General features: G+C 36.9%; 1 protein-coding gene across 9 annotated transcripts in view; it reads left to right on the forward strand.

Moving 5' to 3' along the window:
- The window catches only part of MYBPC1 (myosin binding protein C1), an 88,823-nt gene that overhangs the window by 43,784 nt on the left and 24,730 nt on the right, over positions 1–20,309 (forward strand). For 5 of the 9 annotated variants that reach the window (XM_019732089.2, XM_019732093.2, XM_019732090.2 and 2 more), the window contains 11 exons: positions 376–481; positions 1,439–1,605; positions 3,112–3,274; positions 4,228–4,334; positions 4,675–4,808; positions 9,971–10,130; positions 11,319–11,423; positions 12,182–12,370; positions 13,241–13,375; positions 16,502–16,555; positions 17,449–17,616. In XM_019732089.2, coding sequence (XP_019587648.1) covers positions 376–481; positions 1,439–1,605; positions 3,112–3,274; positions 4,228–4,334; positions 4,675–4,808; positions 9,971–10,130; positions 11,319–11,423; positions 12,182–12,370; positions 13,241–13,375; positions 16,502–16,555; positions 17,449–17,616 — 1,488 coding nt within the window. The remainder of the gene's footprint in view (positions 1–375; positions 482–1,438; positions 1,606–3,111; positions 3,275–4,227; positions 4,335–4,674; positions 4,809–9,970; positions 10,131–11,318; positions 11,424–12,181; positions 12,371–13,240; positions 13,376–16,501; positions 16,556–17,448; positions 17,617–20,309) is intronic. The other 4 variants (XM_019732098.2, XM_019732101.2, XM_019732091.2 and 1 more) reach the window with 1 other exon arrangement.

Consider the following 20,309-nt stretch of genomic DNA (forward strand, 5'->3'; position numbering starts at 1 on the left):
CTCTATCATCCATCTAGAACCAAATCAAAGAATTTTAGTATTATAGTTCTCCTTCATCAGAAATGTCTACCACCTAATATTTTATTTGCCAAAAGGATGTTTTGTCTGCTCTCTAGAACAATAATATATTTGTTTAACTCTCTTCAGAGTTATGAGAAAATTGTGGAAACTTACCCAGGATTGCCAGCTATACATTTTGCCAAGAAAAGTAAAAAAAAAAAAAAAGCCCACAAAACCTCACCTACTCTCTAGCACCATCTAACTATAACTCAGTGGTATGGTTCTTACTATTGATTTTTCATCTGTGAACAGATACAGGGTCATAAGTGGGTTTTGGATATTTAATGATTCTAATTCTCTCTTTTTTCACACTAGAGCCTCCAATTATGGTGACCAAACTGTTGGAAGATACAAATGCTTACTGTGGGGAGAAAGTGGAATTAGAATGTGAGGTATCTGAAGATGACGCCAATGTAAAATGGTAAATAGCTTTCCTGAGGTCTGTTCATTTTTAATAGACACACAAAAAAAGTACCTTCTTAGTTTGGAGAACAGGAAATTGCTTTTACAGATATGAAAAGAATCTCAATCTCATTTGTGTTAGTAGAAATGGTAACTAAAACTACACTAATGGGTTTTTTTTTTCTTTTTTCCCACCTATGAAACTGAAAAAAAGATCCAGAAATCTATATTGGTAAGGATGTAGGGAAGTGGGCACTTACTAATAAATGGATGGCTTAAGTTTGCCTAAGTCTGTTTAAATCCAAAGCCCATGGATGCTCTTTACCTCTCTACCATGCTTCTTCTCACTGTGTCATACTTGTAACTTACCTGGAAAAATTTACCTTTTTTTTTTTCATTTTATTCCTAGTCACTTGATTGTGAGTTCCTCAGAAAAACATTTTAGACTAAGAATCACCAATTACTTTTAAAATTAAAAGGCAAAAAATTTTGGTCAGATAGGAAGTGTTTTCTCAAGTTCTCTGTGAGTCACCTCAAAATTAAAGACTGGAAGATTCAGAATCCTAACATGAAATGCTTTGTTGAGAAGTATAGTAGATCACATAACAGTAATCTTTAGTATTTGGTACAGAGTAGATTTTTTATTCTAATCTAGAATCATAGCTACCTTTAAAATGTATTAAAATGTTGTTCTCACCAGTGTACCTCAAAAGCCAAAACATGAGTAATATCTACTCTTTGCATCTTCATCTAATTGATCTTGAGTGGAAAGAGGGGGCTTATGTTCCTTTAATGTAATTTTTTAGACAACATTTGTTGTAATATTCATGCACTGATAGATTGATTTATACATTCTTTAATTCAACAATTAGTGCCAGACACTGCAAGACACTGGGATATAGGAAAAACAAGACCAATAGGTCCGACTCCTGAAGGGCTTTTGTAACATTGTTTTTAATAACCTATTTTAACCCAGGTTTAAGAATGGTGAGGAGATCATCCCGGGTCCAAAATCAAGATACAAAGTTAAAGTTGAGGGCAAAAAACACACTTTGATCATAGAAGGAGCAACCAAGGCCGATAGTGCAGAATATTCTGTAATGACTACAGGAGGACAATCGTCCGCTAAGCTTAGTGTTGACTGTAAGTAAGACTTCCTTGGATGGCTCCCACATTGGCTTACTAATGGTGTTGCATTTGTTAACTCAGCTTTAAGAAAGTTTCAATTTATATGATTTCTACTTGTGGCAATTTTAAATATGTAAAATTAAATTCCATTCTCTGAGTGTGTGTGTCATACCAATCAAGGTCTCTGAGAAAAGAACTGACTACTCAGTTTAACAGTGGAGCACCAGTATTGGGATGGAAGTATTAAAATCACCTGCTGAACAATTTACCCAAATGGTTGAGAAATATTTTATTCCCAAACCATGTAAATAGATGATAAATACTTAGATATTATGTCAAATCTTGATAATGTTTGTTTACTCCATGGGTGAACTTGCTATCTATACATTAAATAAACATTCAACACTCTGCAACTACATTTGAGGTGAAAAGTTACTCAAATTAATGGGCCTCAATTGAGAACATTATAAGAGCTAATTTGTTAATCTGCTTCAGAGGCATGAGAGAATTTATGTACTTCCCCAAATGCCCACTATTGGTAGTCAGTTCTCAGTGGCAGAGAAAGTCCTTTCCAGTTAGCCATGAGAATTAAAATAGCAAATCTCATGAGAAGATTGATAACACACGAAAAGCAGAAATCCTACTTTCTTTCTTCTTTCTTAGACCAGTTGCAATTCATATGATCACAGAATAATTCAGAAGTAATTTCAGTACACTCTTTATGCTTCATGGAATGGTAGCCATTTTACTTTAATATCAAAAAAAGTTTACAACCACAGACATATCCTTATCGATATTTGTATCCATTTAAAGCAATTACAGTCAGTTCTGCTATAATGGAGCATATGTATTTCTAAAACTTACTGTGGTAATACAAAGTCATGCAATCAAAACCATAGGGCTATTGGGGAAAGCGGGGTTATGGGCACAACACTCAAAACTTTTGTCAGTGACACATTAAAAAATAAATCAAAACAATAAGAACCTAACAAAAAATAGTAGCAAAGTTTATAAATGTTGAATGGTTAATAAAAACTACAATGAATATGGCATTTTACCTTGAAAAACACCTGAAATTTGCTTATGGAAGCAGTGTGGGAAGTCTTGTAGCTTGTGCACTATTGTGGAGTGGTGGAGAGAGGCTATTTGAAGTTGGATGGTAACGGGTAGTGGTAATCTCAGATGTGCATGGGTTTGGCTCATAATCACATGGGTGAACTGAGGTAGGTGGTAGATGTTTGAGGTATGTTTGTGTGTTTTGTGCAGCCCTGCTTGGCTCAGTTCAGCTGGGCATAGTTTTCTGGATTTACCTAGTCTTTCTCATGAATGAAATCATGCATAATCAAATATGAAATTTGTGTTATGCTCCAGTTGTCCCCTAATATATCAATTGCATTGGAACAAATTCTCATTTTCCAAGCAAGCATTAATAGCAAAACTGACTGTACCATTGTGAAATGACACCATCTTTGCCTATCTGGATTGGATTTGGCACTTAACAACCATCTATTATTTCTGTAGTGAGGCCTCTGAAGGTATTGACACCTCTGACTGATCAGACTGTAAAACTTGGAAAAGAAATCTGCTTGAAGTGTGAAATCTCTGAAAACATATCAGGAAAATGGACTAAAAATGGCCTACCAGTTCAGGAGAGTGACCGTCTAAAGGTTGTGCACAAAGGAAGGTACGCAAGCTAAGTGATCCATACGTGAAGGCTGGTCCCCATCTCCACTTTTTCCACTTCCTAAAGTATGTATTTGGCAAGGATATTTGAAAAGTAGTAATTGGGAGAGCATCTATCTCTAGTTCTTTGCTTCCAAATAGCGAGAGCATGTGATTTCTTTGTTGTACATCACGTCTTACCTGTGATCCTGGAATATGCACGTTATAGTCGGGTGCTTCGTCTAATCAAAATCCACTGACTGATTCTTTCTATCTAAATAGGTTAGAGGAATGATATTGAATTCTAGTTGAGAAACTGGTTGAATTGGATTAATTCTCCCTAACCAATAAGTGTCATATACCTTTCCTCAATTTTTTTTTTTTGAGGGGACATGACATCCTAGAATCCAGTAAAGGTCTAAGGCAAGCGTTCTTAAACTTGGATCCCTAGATTCTGAGAAGATCATGAATGAACTTCAGGGGCCCTCATAAATCCTCTAAAATTGTAAACAAATTCTGTGTGTACAAAAATATTTGCTCTTCTTCAGAGAGAGGATCCATAGTGTCCATCAGATATTCACTGTTCATGATCCCAGTAAAGTTAGGAAATATTGCTCTGAGGTATGGCATATAAAGTTAAACTCAAGGGTATTCTTGGTAATTTCTTGGATCTTAAAGTATGGCATTAGTGAGATGTTATCTTTTAGCCTTTTTAAAGCCAAAGAGATAAAGAATAAGAGACTCTTGCATAATAAGTAGTCTGTATTTATAGAGATAATTCCATATAGTCCAAAAGTAAATATTTAATATGGATCAATATATAGAATAATTACGCCTTCACATTATTTTCTCTCTCTCTCTCCAGGCTGCACTAAACAAGTTAATCAGATAAAGGCCAGGTGTCTCCTCAGTTTGGGTCATATACAATTTAAGTCTTTGCAAAGTGTTAGAAATATGTTTTTCTCATTTCCCTAGAATCCACAAATTAGTGATAGACAGTGCTCTCCTTGAGGATGAAGGTGATTATGTATTTACACCAGATGCCTACTCTATTACTTTGCCTGCCAAAGTTCGTGTTATTGGTGAGTAGATAAAAGAAACCTTTGCAGAGTTGTGTTCTTGTGTTTTTTGTTTGTTTGTTTGTTTGTTTTGACTTTTTTTGGAATTGTAACATATTCAAAACTATATGATGTTGAAAGAAAAAAATACATAATTGGTATTAATCACTAATCATAATTGTTGATTCTTTAGAAGTCTTACAATGAAGTAATTTTGAACATTAACTAGGCACCATCAACATTACATTCTCTTTGGCCAGATAAAATATTGGTTACTACCAATGTTTAGCACTAGCCAAGAACTAGCCCAGATATTTACATGAAAAGGACTGTCTGATAACAAAGGCCATGTTTAATATTCCAGATCCTCCTAAAATCAACCTAGATGGTCTTGATGCTGACAATACAGTGACAGTAATTGCAGGAAGCAAGCTTCGTCTAGAGATTCCCATCACTGGAGAACCACCTCCTAAAGTCATTTGGAGCCGAGCAGACAAGGTTTGTTCTACAAACACACACACACACACACACACACGCACACGCACACGCACACGCACACACACACACACACACACTGCCCTCCCTACTCCCTGCCCACCATTACTCAGATGAAAGAAGAAGGCAAATAAATGTACAGGGGTACAGCAAAGATGTAATTCCTTTGATAAAGAAAGATCACTGATTTTCAGGCAAGCATAATAGTTTTTCATGTACTTTTCATATTTCTGACTACCTACTATGTGACCAGGCATGTTTTTATGTACAGTGAACAAAATTCCATCTTTCATTTTAATGAGTGTCAGGGAATGGCGTGGGAGAGAAACAGACAATGAAATATTAAATAACTAGATGGACAAAATTATTTTGCATAGTAATAAGTGCTATGAAGTTTTAAAAAATAGGTTAATATTATGATCAAGTGATTGTGTGGTAAATGACAACAGACTTTCTGAATGACAATAAGGAATTCATTATAGAAGATCAAAAGAAAGATATTTCCAGGTGAAGTCAATGCAAGTGCAAAGGACCAAGGGAGAAAATGAGCTTGATGTGTTGGAGAAATAGAAAGAAAGCCAGTGTGGGTGGGGCAGAATGAGGAAAAGAAAAATAAGGTTGAAGTGGTAGAGTTGTGCCAGCTCAAGTGTGACTGTGTCACTTCCTATATAAAATGTTTTACAGGCAGTAAAACTGTTCCATATGAAACTATAGTTATGGATATATGTCATTATAGACTTGTCAAAACCCATAGAATGTACAACACCAAGAATGACCACTAATGTAAACTTTGGACTTTGAATGATAATGATGTGCCAGTGTAGGTTCATCATTTGTAATAAATGTGCTGCTCTGATGGGGGATGTCAGTACTGGGGGAGGTTGTGCATATATGGGGCCAGGGGTTATGTGAGGACTCTGTACTTTTCCGTTCAGTTTTGCAGTGAACCTAAATTACTCTAAAATAATTTATTCATCATCATCATCATCAAAGAGTTGGAGAGTGTTTCCTCCTTTTCTGTTTTCTGGAGGAACAAAAATATCACTGAACTATGGGACAACTTCAGGCAGTCAAATATAAGTGCAATTGGAGTCCCCAAAGAGGGGGACAAAAAAATATTTAAAGAAATAATGGACAACATTTTTCTAAATTTGATGAAAACTACAAAATGCAGATACAAGAAGCTCAACAAAAACCAAGCACAAGGAGCATTAACAAAATAACACCAAGACCCATTGTAATCAAATTGTTCTATACCTGTGATTAGGAAAAAAAAAATCTTAAAAGTAGATGGAGAAAAAAAGTCACATTTAATACACAGGAACAAAGGCCAGGATGACATCAGATTTCTCTGGAGCAAGGCAAGTAAGAATACAGTGGAGCAACATCTTCAAAGAAAAAAAAACCTGTTAATCTAGAATTGTGTACTCAGTGAAAATAGTTTTCGGAAATGAAGGCAAAATAAAATTATTTTCAGATACATAAAAGCTGAATGAAATCATCACCAGCAGACCAGCACTACAAGGAATGCTAAAAGAAGTCTTTAAGTTAGAAGGAAAATGATAGCAGATGAAAACATTTTCACAAAGGAACAAAGAGCATCAGGAATGGTAACTACATGGATAAATATATGTTTTGTCTTATTATCTAAGTCTCTTAAAAAGATAATTGAAAATAGTAACAATGCATCTTGTGGTTTATACCATAAGTGTAAGTAAAATTTATGACAATAAAAACCTAAGGACAACAGGGGAGAAATGGAAGTAAGGATTGGGAAGGGTAAAATGGAAGTATTCTATTGTAAATTTCTTTTGTTATACATGAAGTATTATAATATCATGTGAAGGTAGACTGTGAAAAGTTAAGGATGTGTAATATAAACTTTAAAGAAACTACTAAAACTTAAATAAATTATTTATATCTTATAAGCCAACAAAGGACATAAAATACAGTCACAAAAAATATTTAATTAATCTAAAAAAAGGCAGAAAAAAAGTACAAAGAACAGATGGAACAAGTAGAAAACAAACACCAAAATATAAAATTTCAAAGAAAAATGTATAAATTAGAGATTTCAATACTCTTCTCTCAATAGTTCATAGAACAAGAAGACAACCATTAAAAATATAGAAGATTTGAAAAACATTATCAACCATCTTGATGTAATTGACATTTATAGAACACTCCATTGAACAAAGCAGAATGGACATTATTTTAATATGCCTATGGGAAATTTACCAAAATAGACCATAAAAAACTCTCAATAAATGTTAAAGAATTTAAGTCATGCAAGGTATGTTTTCTGACCACAATGAAATTAATTACAAAGCAATAACAGAGATATAGCTGGAAAATTCCCAAATATTTGGAAACTGAGTAACATTCTTCTAAACTCGTGGATTAAAGAAGTAATCACAAGAGAAATTAGAAAATCTTTATGAATGCACTACGTAATCAGAATTTGTGAAATGCCACTAAATCAGTACTGAATAGCCTTCTATCTATGAAAGAAATGGACTTTGTAGTTAAAATTTTTTCACAAAGAAAATCTCAGGTCTAAATGGCTTTATTGTAGAGTTCTACCAAATATTTAAGAAAGAAATAATACCAATTCTACACAAACTCTTCCAGAAAATTGGAGCAGAGAGAACAGTATGCCCCCACTCTTGAAGGCCAGTATTATTCTTACAGCAAGATCAGAAAAAGACATTACAAGAAGAGAAAAACTACAAAATATCACTCATGAACATAGATGAAAAATTTCTAAACAAAATTTAGCAAATTGAATCCAACAACATATAAAAGGAATAATGTTTTATTATGACAAGGTAGAGTTTATCCCAGGAATGCAAAGGTTGGTTTAACATTTGAAAATCAATTAATATAACTTACCATATTAATAAACTAGGGGGAAATTATGATCATATCAATAGATACAAAAACATTTGAGAAAATCCAACATCCATTTCTAATATCTCTCAGCAAACTAGGAAGTGAAAGGAACTTCCTCAACATGATAAAAGACATCCATGAAAATCCTACAACTATCATCCTACTTAATATTGAAAGGTTGAATGCTTTGCCCTTAAGATCAGGAACAAAAGAGAGAAGATGCCCACTCGCACCACTCTCTTCAACATTATACTGTAGGTTCTAGCCAGGGCAATCAGGCAAGAAAAAGAAACAAAAGATGTCCATATTGGAAAGAAAAAGTAGACCTGTATTTATTTACAGATGACAATCATAGATGCAGAAAATCTGCTGTAACCTACAAAAAAAATCTATTAGAACAAATGGTCACAGTAGCCTTGTTTATAATATCCAAAAGTTGAAAATAATGCAAATGTCCATCAATAGGTGAATATATAAACAAATTGTAGGATATTCACACAATGGATTACTACTCAATAAAAAAGAGTGAATTACTGACACATGCAACAATATGGGTGAATCTCAAAGTAATTATGCTAAATGAAAGAGGCTAGACAAAAAAAAAAAAGTATTTTTAAAAAACCATTTTAAAAAACTGACAATACCAAATACTGACAAGGATATGGAACAATTAAACTCTTATACATTGCTGGTGGGAATGAAAAATGGTATGTCCACTGGGGAAAACTGTTTAGTAGTTTTTATAAAGTTACACTTACCACAAAACTCTACAGTGCTATTCCTACGTATTTACCCAACAGAAATGAAGACATATGTCCACACAAAAACCTATACATGAATGTTTATAGCAGCTTAATTTATAATTATTAAAACATGGAAACAACCCAAAAGTCCAGTGGTACAAACACACAGTTTGTACATACATATACCAACTGCATATATACTATACAATGGACTGCTCTCAATAGTAAAAAGGGATGTACTAGTAGTAATACATGCAGCAACATGGATAAACCTAAAGAGCATCATGCTAAGTGAAAGAAGACAGATTTTGAAAGCTATACACTGTTTGATTCCATTTATATGGCATTCTGAAAAAGGGAATACTGTAGGGACAGATAACAGACCCATGGTTCCCAGGGATCAGAATGTGGGGTGAGTGGGTGACTGCCAAGGAGCATGAGGAGGTGATGGAAATAGTCTGTTATCTTGATTGTGGTGGTGGTTGCACAATCACGTAAATTTGTCAAAATTCAAAGAACTGTACATCTAAAAAGTGTGACATTCACTCTATGTAAAGTATAACACAACAGCAAGCAAAATATAGAAAACTGAGGAGGGTAATGTAACACCATCTTAAATAAATATTCTTCTTTTCACATTGAAAAAAATTTTATAATCTCAAGATTAGAATTTTGCTAATATGATGAAATTTTGTTCTGTTAGAAAACAGAATTATGAAAACTATTTCAGGTATTCTTACTGTTGTCAAAATTTTGTTATTGGGTATTTATGATTCCTAACCCAGAGACAAAGGAGGAGAGAGCAGGAGTAGACCGTCTCTGTTTTGCCTTTTTGCATATTGGCTGTTCATTGTCATATAGAAAATATTAATGACCTGAGAATGAATAAGGTGTAATGCTGCTTTAAATTTCTGGTTTAAGATAAAAAGAAGTGGAGAAGAAGGGGGAGGAGGTGGTGGAGACAAAGAAGAAAATAAAGGAAAGAAAACATAATAGAAGGCTCAACCTCACTGTCTTTACTTTGGGAATTAGATGTTCATTCTTTTGTGTGCTATTGGGAGGGGGAAAAAAATCAATACTCAACAACTTGTATAGAAAATTGGCATTGTGGCCTTCTTCAAACCTTTTCAATATTTGTAAATTTTCAAGACATCTAAGAAAATAAAAAATCATAATTTAGTTTCTAAAATGAATTTAAGTATTTCTAATTTCATATACAAAGAGACTCCTCTAGAATGACACTGCACTCATATTTTTAGTCTTCCAACTTTCTCTTTGGTGAGTTAATGGTTAGTGGGCTTTAGAGTCAAATCTCAGTTTCACCACTTCTTAACCATGTGGCAGCCATGGCCCACAGTTTTCTCGTGTGTAAACAACATGATAATACCTTTGTCCTTAGAGTTGATGAAGAATTAAACCTAGAACATGCATTTTAGACATTCATACTATGTCCAGCTTAAGTTCCAAGGCACTCTGGAATAGTCCTGGTTATTGGATAGATCATGCACATTTTATTTCTTTCCTCCTTAGGCTATTATGGAGGGCAGTGGCCGGATAAGAGCAGAATCTTACCCTGACAGCAGCAGTCTGATCATTGATGCAGCTGAAAAAGATGATTCTGGTGTTTACAACATAAATCTGAAAAATGAAGCTGGAGAAGCACATGCCAGCATCAAGATTAAAGTTGTGGGTAAGTCCTCTGGATCACAAAACTTTGAGAATCAAGTTGACGTGTCCAGACCCAGAGTAGACTTTGTCAGCTCTTGATTCTCTCAACTTTTCCAATTAGCCAACAAAGAGAAACATAGGAGAGCTATCTTTGACAAAACACTATCTTTCTTTTTCTACTTCTTTTCTTCGCCTTTCTCTCCTTCTTTCTCACCTCTCCTCTCCTCTCCTCTCCTCTCCTCTCCTCTCCTCTCCTCTCCTCTCCTCTCCTCTCCTCTCCTCTCCTCTCCTCTCCTCTCCTCTCTTCTCCTCTCCTCTCTTTCCCTCCCCTCTCCTCCCTTCCCCTTCCTTTCCCACTTTTTGTTGCATGGAGGACACACTGCAGGAATGAGTAGCTGAGGTAGCCATTTTAGGTTGCTGGTCATTAATTCTCCACAGTCATACTCCCTTTCAGTGTCTTCGAAAGTTACTGAAACACAATTGCTAAATAGTTTCCCATATCACAATCATTGTAGAGAAGTAAGATGTGTTTTGGTTGGTTCTTAGACGACCATCTAAGTGAATTTTTCCAAAGCCTGAAACCAAGTGAAATGAATCTAGCAGATTATTGATCCAAGGTTTCATGATCTGTTCATCTCACTTTAGTTTTTCCTTAAATGTATTTCAAGTTGACCGAAAACTAAGGTCACTTTATCAGGCACTGAACTAACTATATTTACAAAACATGGTAACTTGCCATTTCTGACTTGGATTTTTACTAGTCAACATCTTCAGTCTTCCAACTGATGTAAAATTTATAATAATCAGTCCTTGATTCAATTCTACTGGAAGTTTACTTTGTAGTTAGAAAACAAAACAAAACAAAGACACATCCAACATTTAGGCAATAATTTCTTAGTTACTGTTTTCAAGGTAAAGAACAAGAGTCTTGGATTCCATGTATGGCTTGTTCTCTAATGTTGTGATGATAGTTTAAGGATTTTTATTTTTATTTGGCTTACCTTCTCTTATTTCATATGAAGCATGACTTTTTGCCCAAGTTAGTTACTAAGTGCATTTCAGTAAACATGAAAAAGTACTCAGAAATAACACTGCTTCTCTGATCTACATTCTCCAATTAACCTACATTCTCCAATTAATATTTTTCATCTCTCTCTCTCTCTCTCTCTCTCTCTCTCTCATATTTTATTCTATTTTTTGTTTGCTACAGACATCCCTGATCCTCCAGTGGCACCGAATGTGACAGATGTGGGAGATGATTGGTGCATCATGAACTGGGAGCCTCCTGCCTACGATGGAGGCTCCCCAATTTTAGGTAATTACAAGGTAGTCAGTCTGTGGAACTTCCACTGGAGTTGGTGTCCTCTTTACGCACTTTAGTATAGAGTACATTAAAAATAGGGCATTTAGAAGAAAAACTACTATACTGTATCTTTATCCATTCAAAGTGAAGTATTTTGGGATGTTGTATAAATACTTGAGATTTTTTAATAGCTCTGATAAATATTATCTAATTGACTGTTCTCTTCTTTGGTTGACATTTATATCCAGTATATAAATTTGAAATACCATGAGTCTAACTATACTATTAAGTAAACTAGTTGGTAAATGTCTCATTCCACAGAATTATGTCTATGGAGAAATTTCTTTTATAGTTAAATTCTTAGAAGAATTTGCTTCCCCTATGGAACAAGAACTTTTTTCTACTTACTAATAATGAAACTCAGAAAAACTGGTAATTTCCCCTTTTATACATACATTGCTGGGATTCAGAGCCAAATCTATTGATCAACTATACCAATTACATTAAGTTGGTAAGACCTACATATTTATGATCTATTTTTCTTCTTGTACAATTTTAATTTTTTGTACTCCTGCTATTTTTATCTATCTCCTCTGATGCTAATATTTGTATCCCCTATAATCTCTCTCAAACAACTGATGAAATAAAGTGGGTTACAAATACATACATACATGACTCTTTCAGAAAATTTAAGAACTTCTAATATTTGACAAAGTTTAATTTTGGAGACCAGGATAAAAATCTGAGTTCCTATTTTGTGTCACCTGCAGGCTACTTTATTGAGAGGAAAAAGAAACAAAGCTCCAGATGGATGAGGCTGAATTTTGATCTCTGCAAAGAAACAACTTTTGAGCCCAAAAAAATGATTGAAGGTGTGGCCTACGAGGTCCGCATCTTTGCCGTGAATGCCATCGGCATCTCCAAGCCCAGTATGCCCTCCAAGCCTTTTGTTCCTTTGGGTGAGTCAAGAGAGATGTGTCTTTGTCATGGGAATCATTGCCCCAGATCGTGACTGCTTCCTTCTGACCTATAACTGGAGCAGACCTGGAGGCCTCTTGAGTGGTTGGTGAACCACTTGAGGAGGTTGGAGGTGGTTCTGAGCAATTTTCTGTCTAAGAAATTAAAAAACAATTTTGGTAGAGTTACATGTCTTCATAATGTAGGCTCTGGAATTCACTACCAGAATTCCAGTGACAGCTGTGGGTGGCTGTGGTTTCCACTCCCCTCTGAAGACGTGTTGCTGAACCCACTGACACATGACCACTGACACATGACCACTCTCCATTTGTCCGTCTGAAGGTATAACCCAGCACCTTGGTGCCAAAACTGTAACTAAAACAAATGAGATCTGTTCAACAAAGCACAGTTGGAAACTAGGCTTTGCTTTACAGTCATACCTTAAATGTTATCTATGAACCAAAAATGTCAGTTCAGCAAAGACAAAGAAACAGACTGTTAAAAAAGAAACAGACTGTAAGAGGTCTTCACTATTTGCACTTTAAAATTAGAGAGTTATGAGAAATTTACTCTAGATCATTAAATCCCCAACTTTGACTTTTTCCAACTTCCTTGGGCCTCCCAGCTACCCACACTATCCTCCCAAATTGGAGAGAAAGTGTGGCAGCATTTCTAAAATTTTCCATGTCTAGCAGACCTTTGCCTAACACACAGCATATACTCAAGGAGTCAGGAGTCTTCATTAAATTTTATTAAGACGTGGGTCTTTTGTGTATATTTTTGTTTGCATCCCAGCTCATTTTATCACCATTCCTTGTGCCATAACTCTGTAGGTAATAATGTCTTTTTTTCTGTGTCTTTTATCTTTGAAGCTGTAACCAGCCCTCCTACTCTTCTGGCTGTTGACTCTGTAACTGACACCACGGTCACAATGAAGTGGCGGCCCCCAGACCAGATTGGTGCAGCAGGTTTAGATGGCTATGTGCTAGAATATTGCTTGGAAGGAAGTAAGTACGATTCGTAGTGAAAATGAATACCTGCAACAATAGGTGAGATATGCTCCCCCTTCTTTTGTTTCTCTTTCTTGGGAACTCATCTCCTTCTTACTGAAAACGACAATAAGCCAAAGGTCATCCTTCTAAAATGGATAAAACTGTAGCCCTTCTTTGGTACTTGAGGCTAACAAATTGAGATCTCAAAAATATCCTAGCTAGGCTGCCCAGTTGGATGATCTAAGACATAGGAGGAAGGGATGCTGACAAAACTTCAGGGACTTCCATTTCTTTAGTTGGTGGAATTAAGTTGTACCAAAGCAAAATAAGAGTCTAGTTAGGATGCAATGAGTTGGAAATTCTAAACCCTATACTGAGCAGAGAGGTCAGCTATCAAAAGAGCTGCCTGTTTCTGGGTAATAAAGAGACTGTATATATGGCTATCTGATGATCAGCCCCTGCCTTCTTAAAAGGAGAAGAGGAATGGGGAGGGGAAGGGGAAGGGAAAGGGGAAGGGGAAGGGGAAGGGGAAGGGGAAGAGGAAGAGGAAGAGGAAGAAGAAGAAGAAGAAGAAGAAGAAGAATTAAGGACAACTTTCAATGTTTAAAGGAAGCAGCATTAAATCCCACATGGTGTAAGAAATAGTTTCAATGTGTGGCTTGGGTATATAAAAATTTACTGGCTTAAATTTAGGAGCAGAAGAGAAACAGGAAAAAAATTGCTAATAGAAATAATAGAAAAAGAGAAAATGATGCAAGAAAATATGGGCCAGAGTGTACCTAAAAGCAAAAAAGATGTGAAATTCACTGAAAGCATTTTGTGTCTTTGATTTCCTACTTGTCATGATTTGAAAAATGTGTGATTCAAAATGCCCCAGCTCTGGACTCAGGCTCTATCTTAGGTGATGGTAAACCATCCACCAGGGAAATGCGTTCATATCTCCACATATGACGGGCCAAGACATAGCCCTTAAGAAAACTCTCTGGACTCCAAACTTGAACATGGATCTTACTCATATGAAGCAAAGAGAGACCACAGAACACATTTGGGATATCAGGAGTGTGAACATAAATGCACCACCCCAGGAGGAAAACCTCTATGCAGAAGAAACTTCCTATGAAGAGAAAACTGCTGAGAAGGAAATTCCCAGCCCCTGGATTAGGGCACCCGTGAAAATGACCACCGTTGGTTGGGAGGAAAGAAGAGGAGGGGGAATGAAGCATCCTTATACCACTCGGTTCCATTTACACACGCTGCGCTCACAGAGCACTAAGCTTATTTTCCCAGGGCTTAGAGAGCTACTAACCCAAACCAGTGGGGACCTTAGAAGAAGTTCTCAGAGTTATCCCAGCATGGGAGGGGGGCAACGTCACTCATGCAACTGGTAAATTCTTGGGAGCTTCAGAATATGGTTTATTCCCATTCCACTCCCCTACCCTCATTTCAAAAAATCACGAGCGCTTCACTCTGTTGTTTATATTGCCCAGCCAGCAGAATTTCCCAGTGTTGTGTGTGTTTTGGCTGCTGACCAAGAACCTTGTATGTATGTATGAAACAGAGCAAATTCTTTACTCTTTTCTTTCTGATAGGTTTAAAAAGTAAGAAGATACAGCAAAATGATAGATGGCTGTCATTTTGATGTTACCCACCTTAGATAAAATACAACGAAGTGTATTTTACATGATTTTGTGTGTGGTCTGTGTAGATATATATGTATATACACATATACATATGTATATGTACACAGTCATTATTATGTATATACTTTGCCACATAACGTTTTGGAATTAGCTTTCTATGGAACTTGTATCTTTCTTCTTGCAGTCTTTTCTTACTTCCCTTTTGTGGCTGCCCTATTCTTCATTCTCTTTTAATGGCTGCTGTCCTCCAGACTAATTTTCTGTAGTGTTTAATGCTTTTCAACCTGTCAGGTTTTATTCTGTAAGAGAATTCTTTCTTCTGTAAGATCGTGTGTTGGTTTGGACTCTGCCTTTCTCTCTTTTTTTAATGCCTGCAGCATTTTACTCTGTTTTCTTCCTTCACTCTATTTCCTTCTTCTCTTTTATCCCCCTCAGTTACCGTGGTTCAAATGTGAAGGGATCGGCTGTTTTTGTTCCCCTCTGATCTTGTTTCGTCCTGTTTTCTCTTGAAATTTTCTCCTTTACTAGTTCTTCACTCTTTCGTGTACGTTTTTTGTCTCCTATTTTCATTTTTTCATCAATTGTCTCTTGACTATGAAAATAACAACGCAGTAGCTCCCCAACCAACCATTAGCTTAAAGATGTATCTCTTTTTCAAAATCCTAAGTAATTTTTGTCATCCACATGATCTCTAAGCTACAAGGATATTCTGGCTTCCTGCCCCTATACCCTGATACTCCTAGAAGTGTTGGAATGAGACAGAGGGGAATATTCCAAGGGACGCAGGGGACTGGGGGCAATGCAGTCCCCAGTCCCCCGATACCTACACAGTCATCACCCCAAACCATTGGGATATGCCCATGACCACCCTCTGAGCCAGCAACATTCACTTCACTCATGTGAAACAGGGACCAAGGCAAGCTTGATTTGTTTTCTTGACCAAGAGCTTGTTGTCATGGCAACCAGAGGCTGCCTCCCCAGCTGCTGGGGCAGTTTTCATTTCCATTGAGAACTAGAGCCCTGGTAAGTAAGACAGGGCTGGCCTCATTAGGGGTACCCTCACTCCCAGACTACTGCACGAGCCCCACCATTGGAGTACTCCATCCCCTGGGGACCCAGAGAACCCTCCCAGGCTGGGTGACAGGGACAGGAGTAGGGATAGATTGTTCCACTGTGTGCTGCTCCCCTGTAGAATCCAGGACCTGCCCCTCCTTTCTCTTTAGGGACTTGCTTTGTTCTTCTCTACCTCTTGCTCCCTCAGCTGGAGGTGCCCCATCCTCCTTTCTCCTCCTCTTCTCTGTGCGAGGTGCCTCAGGACAAAAACCACAGTCTGAACAGAGCAGGCAGTGCCTCTCCTGAGGGATCCCCCTCCTAATCTGAAGACACATATCTTTGCATACTTTGCATACTTTACTAACAGAGAATGCTGACTACTGATAACGATATTATTCTGGTGTGAAAGTGGGTGTCTTTAATTAATTTTAATGACGGATTCTCAAAGGTACATCAGCAAAACAGTCTGATGAAAATGGGGAGGCTGCATATGACCTGCCAGGTAAAGTATTCTATGAAAGCTCTCAACCTTTCTTTCTCTATGATAAAGTTTCTGGAATGTTCCATGACCAAATGTGAAGTACACCCACCCTCCACGCACCCAAAAGAAGTCCTTAGAGATGCAGGGGGAGGGCAGGCAATTGAGTTAATAATGTGGGATCCAAGCTTTGTTGTTGTTGTTTTTTTCCTGGAATGGGCTTACTGAAGATAAACTTTTAGAAGCTGAAGTACTTATTAGCCATGAATGCTGGGTTTACATTCTCTCGATGTTGTAGACAAAGCTATAAAAAGCTTTTAAGAAGTCAGAATTTTTGATTGAGGTGAAAGAATTGTGCCAACTCCTTACAAGGTCTTGGTTCCTGAGCTGTGTTTCCACTTTCCGTGGATATGTGCTTCTCTTCTTCATAAATGAGAGCCTGATCACATTCCCTATGCTCATACGAGTGTCCATAATAATAAACCAGCCGAGATAAAGTAGAGATGTTATATGACTATAATGGTTGGCATCTCATTTGTAAGAATAACATTTTCCTGTTTTTCTGAACTTTAATATATAGAGATAGCTAAATATCATGGTTACCTCCATCATTATAAAACTGAATTGGAATAAAACTCCTGCCAGATTCTTGGGGACCGTTACTGTTATGCAGGAGACCCTAGTATCTGAATAAAAGGTTTTTCAGAAATAGCAGAATCTGATTATCCTTTTTCCTGTTCTTTAAGTTAGCAGTTCTAGGATGTTTTTCATTTAAATAGGAAAAATGCCCACCCACGTAGTCTGAGTCCAGGCCAAATGATTTAATTATGAGTAAAATAGTAATGTTGAGTCAACTGTATTGGTTAGGGTGGTTTTTTCACTAAACATCGTTTCTCCTTTTTTTAAATGGATTTTAGCTGAGAACTGGGTAGCTGCGAACACAGATCTGATTGACAAGACCAAGTTCACCATCACGGGTCTGCCAACGGATGCAAAGATCTTTGTGCGTGTGAAGGCTGTGAATGCAGCCGGTGCCAGTGAGCCTAAGTACTACTCTCAGCCCATCCTTGTGAAGGAAATCATAGGTAGGTGGCAAGGCTTTCAAAACTTTGTCTCCATTTCACGTTATTTGCTTTTGTTATTGTTAACCCCTTTCTCAAAACTTCCTAGTTCATTGTCTCTCCTTTTGATATTATTTAACGACGTCTCCTGGGAGTTAGAAATGAATAAAATGGATGTCAGCCCTGGGGTTTCTAACTTGGTATGAGGACCAGTTTGCCAGCCTCACCAGGTTCCTCAACACTGACGTTGAAGAGAAAGAGTGTGGATGTAGCAGTGCAAGCAATTCCTGCAGCAGCAACATGGCTCAGGCGGGTCTGCAAGGTCACAATCATTTTCATAATAATGTGAACACATAATAATCTGCTCCGAAGGTGTAAAAGCAGTGCCTCAGCTTGGATCAAGTCAGTGCCACAAACTGGTTTAGTCGTTCTTATCTTCCTCACCACCATGCACTTGCAATGAAAATAAAAGGGCCAATTTTGCCTTGGAGTGTCCTTGATGTGGCATAAAAATTATTAATGTTATCAAGCTTGGTTCTTGAGTACACATTTTTCCTATACTCTGTGACAGTGAAAAGTATGTATAAAGCCCTTGTGTATAATGGTTGTGACTAGGAAAAGCCCTGGTGCTACTGAGTTAGAGGCTGAACTACTGACTTTTTTCATGAAATTCTATTTTTACTTGAAAGAATGACTGCATGACAGACAATGTCTAGTCAGACTGGGTACCTGGCAGACATTTTCTAGAAAATGAATGAAGTGAACCTGTCAATTCAAGGAAACCTTTTTGTTTTTTAATTTTGTTTTTTATTAGTTTCAGGTACACAAGACAAAGTAATACTTAGACGTTTATCATTTATATCCCTCACACTGTGTGAACCCCCCTACCCCCATCCACTATCCCTCTGACATCGCGCAGAGCCATTACATTTCCACTGTCTCTGTTCCTAATGCTATACTCCGCTTCTTGTAAGTATATACATACATATATATATATATATATATATATATATATATAAAATTATAGTTGGCGTACATTATTGTTCAGCTTCAGGTGTACAGTGCAGTGATCAGGCATCTGCATCATCCCTGAGGTGGTCTCCCAAATGGGACACGTGTCCATCAGATACCCTACAAAATCTTTACATTATTGATTACGTTCCCCAAATTAATTTTCAAAACCCTGTGGCCATCTTGTGGTTACCAACTGTTTTCTAATCCCCTCACTTTCCCCCTTCTCCAGCCCCCACCCATCTAGCAACCCTCAGTTTTTCCTCTATGTCTCCAAAACTGTTTCTGATTAGTTTATTCACTTATTCTTTTCTTTAGATTCCACATATAAGTGAGATCATATGGTATTTGTGTTTCTCTGACTTATTTCACTTAACATAATGTTCTCTAAGTCCATCCATGTTGTTGCAAATGGTAAGATTTCTTTCTTCTTTATGGCTGCGTAATACTCCACTGTATAAATGTACCACAGTTTCTTAATCCAGTCGTCTGCCGATGGGCATTTCGGTTGTTTCCATGTCTTGGCTATTGTGTATAGTGCTGCAATAAACATAGGAGTGCATAAAGATTTTTGAATTGGAGTTTGGGATTTCTCCAGATAGATACCTAGGAGTAGAATTGCTGGATCATAAGGTAGTTCCATTTTCAGATTTTTGAGATACCTCCATACTGTTTTCCATAGTGGCTGCACCAATCTGCAATCCCACCAACAGTGCACAAGCGTTCCCTTTTCTCCACATCAGCGCCAGCACTTGTTGTTTGTTGATTTATTGATGATAGCCATTTTGACAGGGGCGAGGTGGTATCTCATTGTGGTTTTTATTTGCATTTCTCTGATGGCTAGTGAGGTTGAGCATTTCTTCATATGTCTATTTGCCATCTGTATGTCCTTTTTAGAAAAATGTCTCTTCATGTCCTCTGCCCATTTTTTAATTGGGTTGTTTGTTTTTTTGGAGTTGAGTGAGTTTTTTATAAATTTGTGATATTAATCCATTATCAGATATATAATTGGCAAATATCTTTTCCCATTCAGTAGGATCCCCTTTTGTTTTATTGATGGTTTCCTCTGCTGTGAAAAAACTTTTTAGTTTGATGTAATCCCACATGTTTATTTTTTCTCTTACTTCCCTCGTGCGAGGGGATATATCAGTAAAAATCTTACTCCGAGTAATGTCTGTGAAGTTTCTTCCTATATTTTCTTCTAGGAATTTTATGGTTTCAGATCTTACATTTAAGTCTTTAAGCCATTTTGAATTTATTTTTGTATATGGTATAAGGAGGTGGTCCAGCTTCATTTTTTTGCATGTGTCTGTCCAGGTTTCCGAGCACCGTTTATTGAATAGACTGTCTTTATGCCACCGTACATGCTTGCTTCCATTGTCATAGATTAAATGGCCATATAGGCATGGATTTATTTCTGGACTCTCTATTCTGTTCCATTGATCTATGTGTCTGTTTTTATGCTAGTACCATGCTGTTTTGATTACTGTAGCCTTGTAGTATAATTTGATGTCAGGTATTGTTATACCTCCCACTTTGTTCTTATTTCTCAAGATTGCTGAGTCTATCCGGGGTCTTTTATGGTCCCATATAAATTTTAGGATTATATGTTCTATTTCTGTGAAAAACGTCATTGGTAGTTTGATAGGAATTGCGTTGAATATGTATATTGCCTTAGGCAGTATGGACATTTTAACTATATTAAT

The sequence above is a fragment of the Rhinolophus sinicus genome, linkage group LG02 (genome assembly GCF_036562045.2).
Source record: "Rhinolophus sinicus isolate RSC01 linkage group LG02, ASM3656204v1, whole genome shotgun sequence".
In the NCBI taxonomy this organism is placed as follows: Eukaryota; Metazoa; Chordata; class Mammalia; order Chiroptera; family Rhinolophidae; genus Rhinolophus; species Rhinolophus sinicus.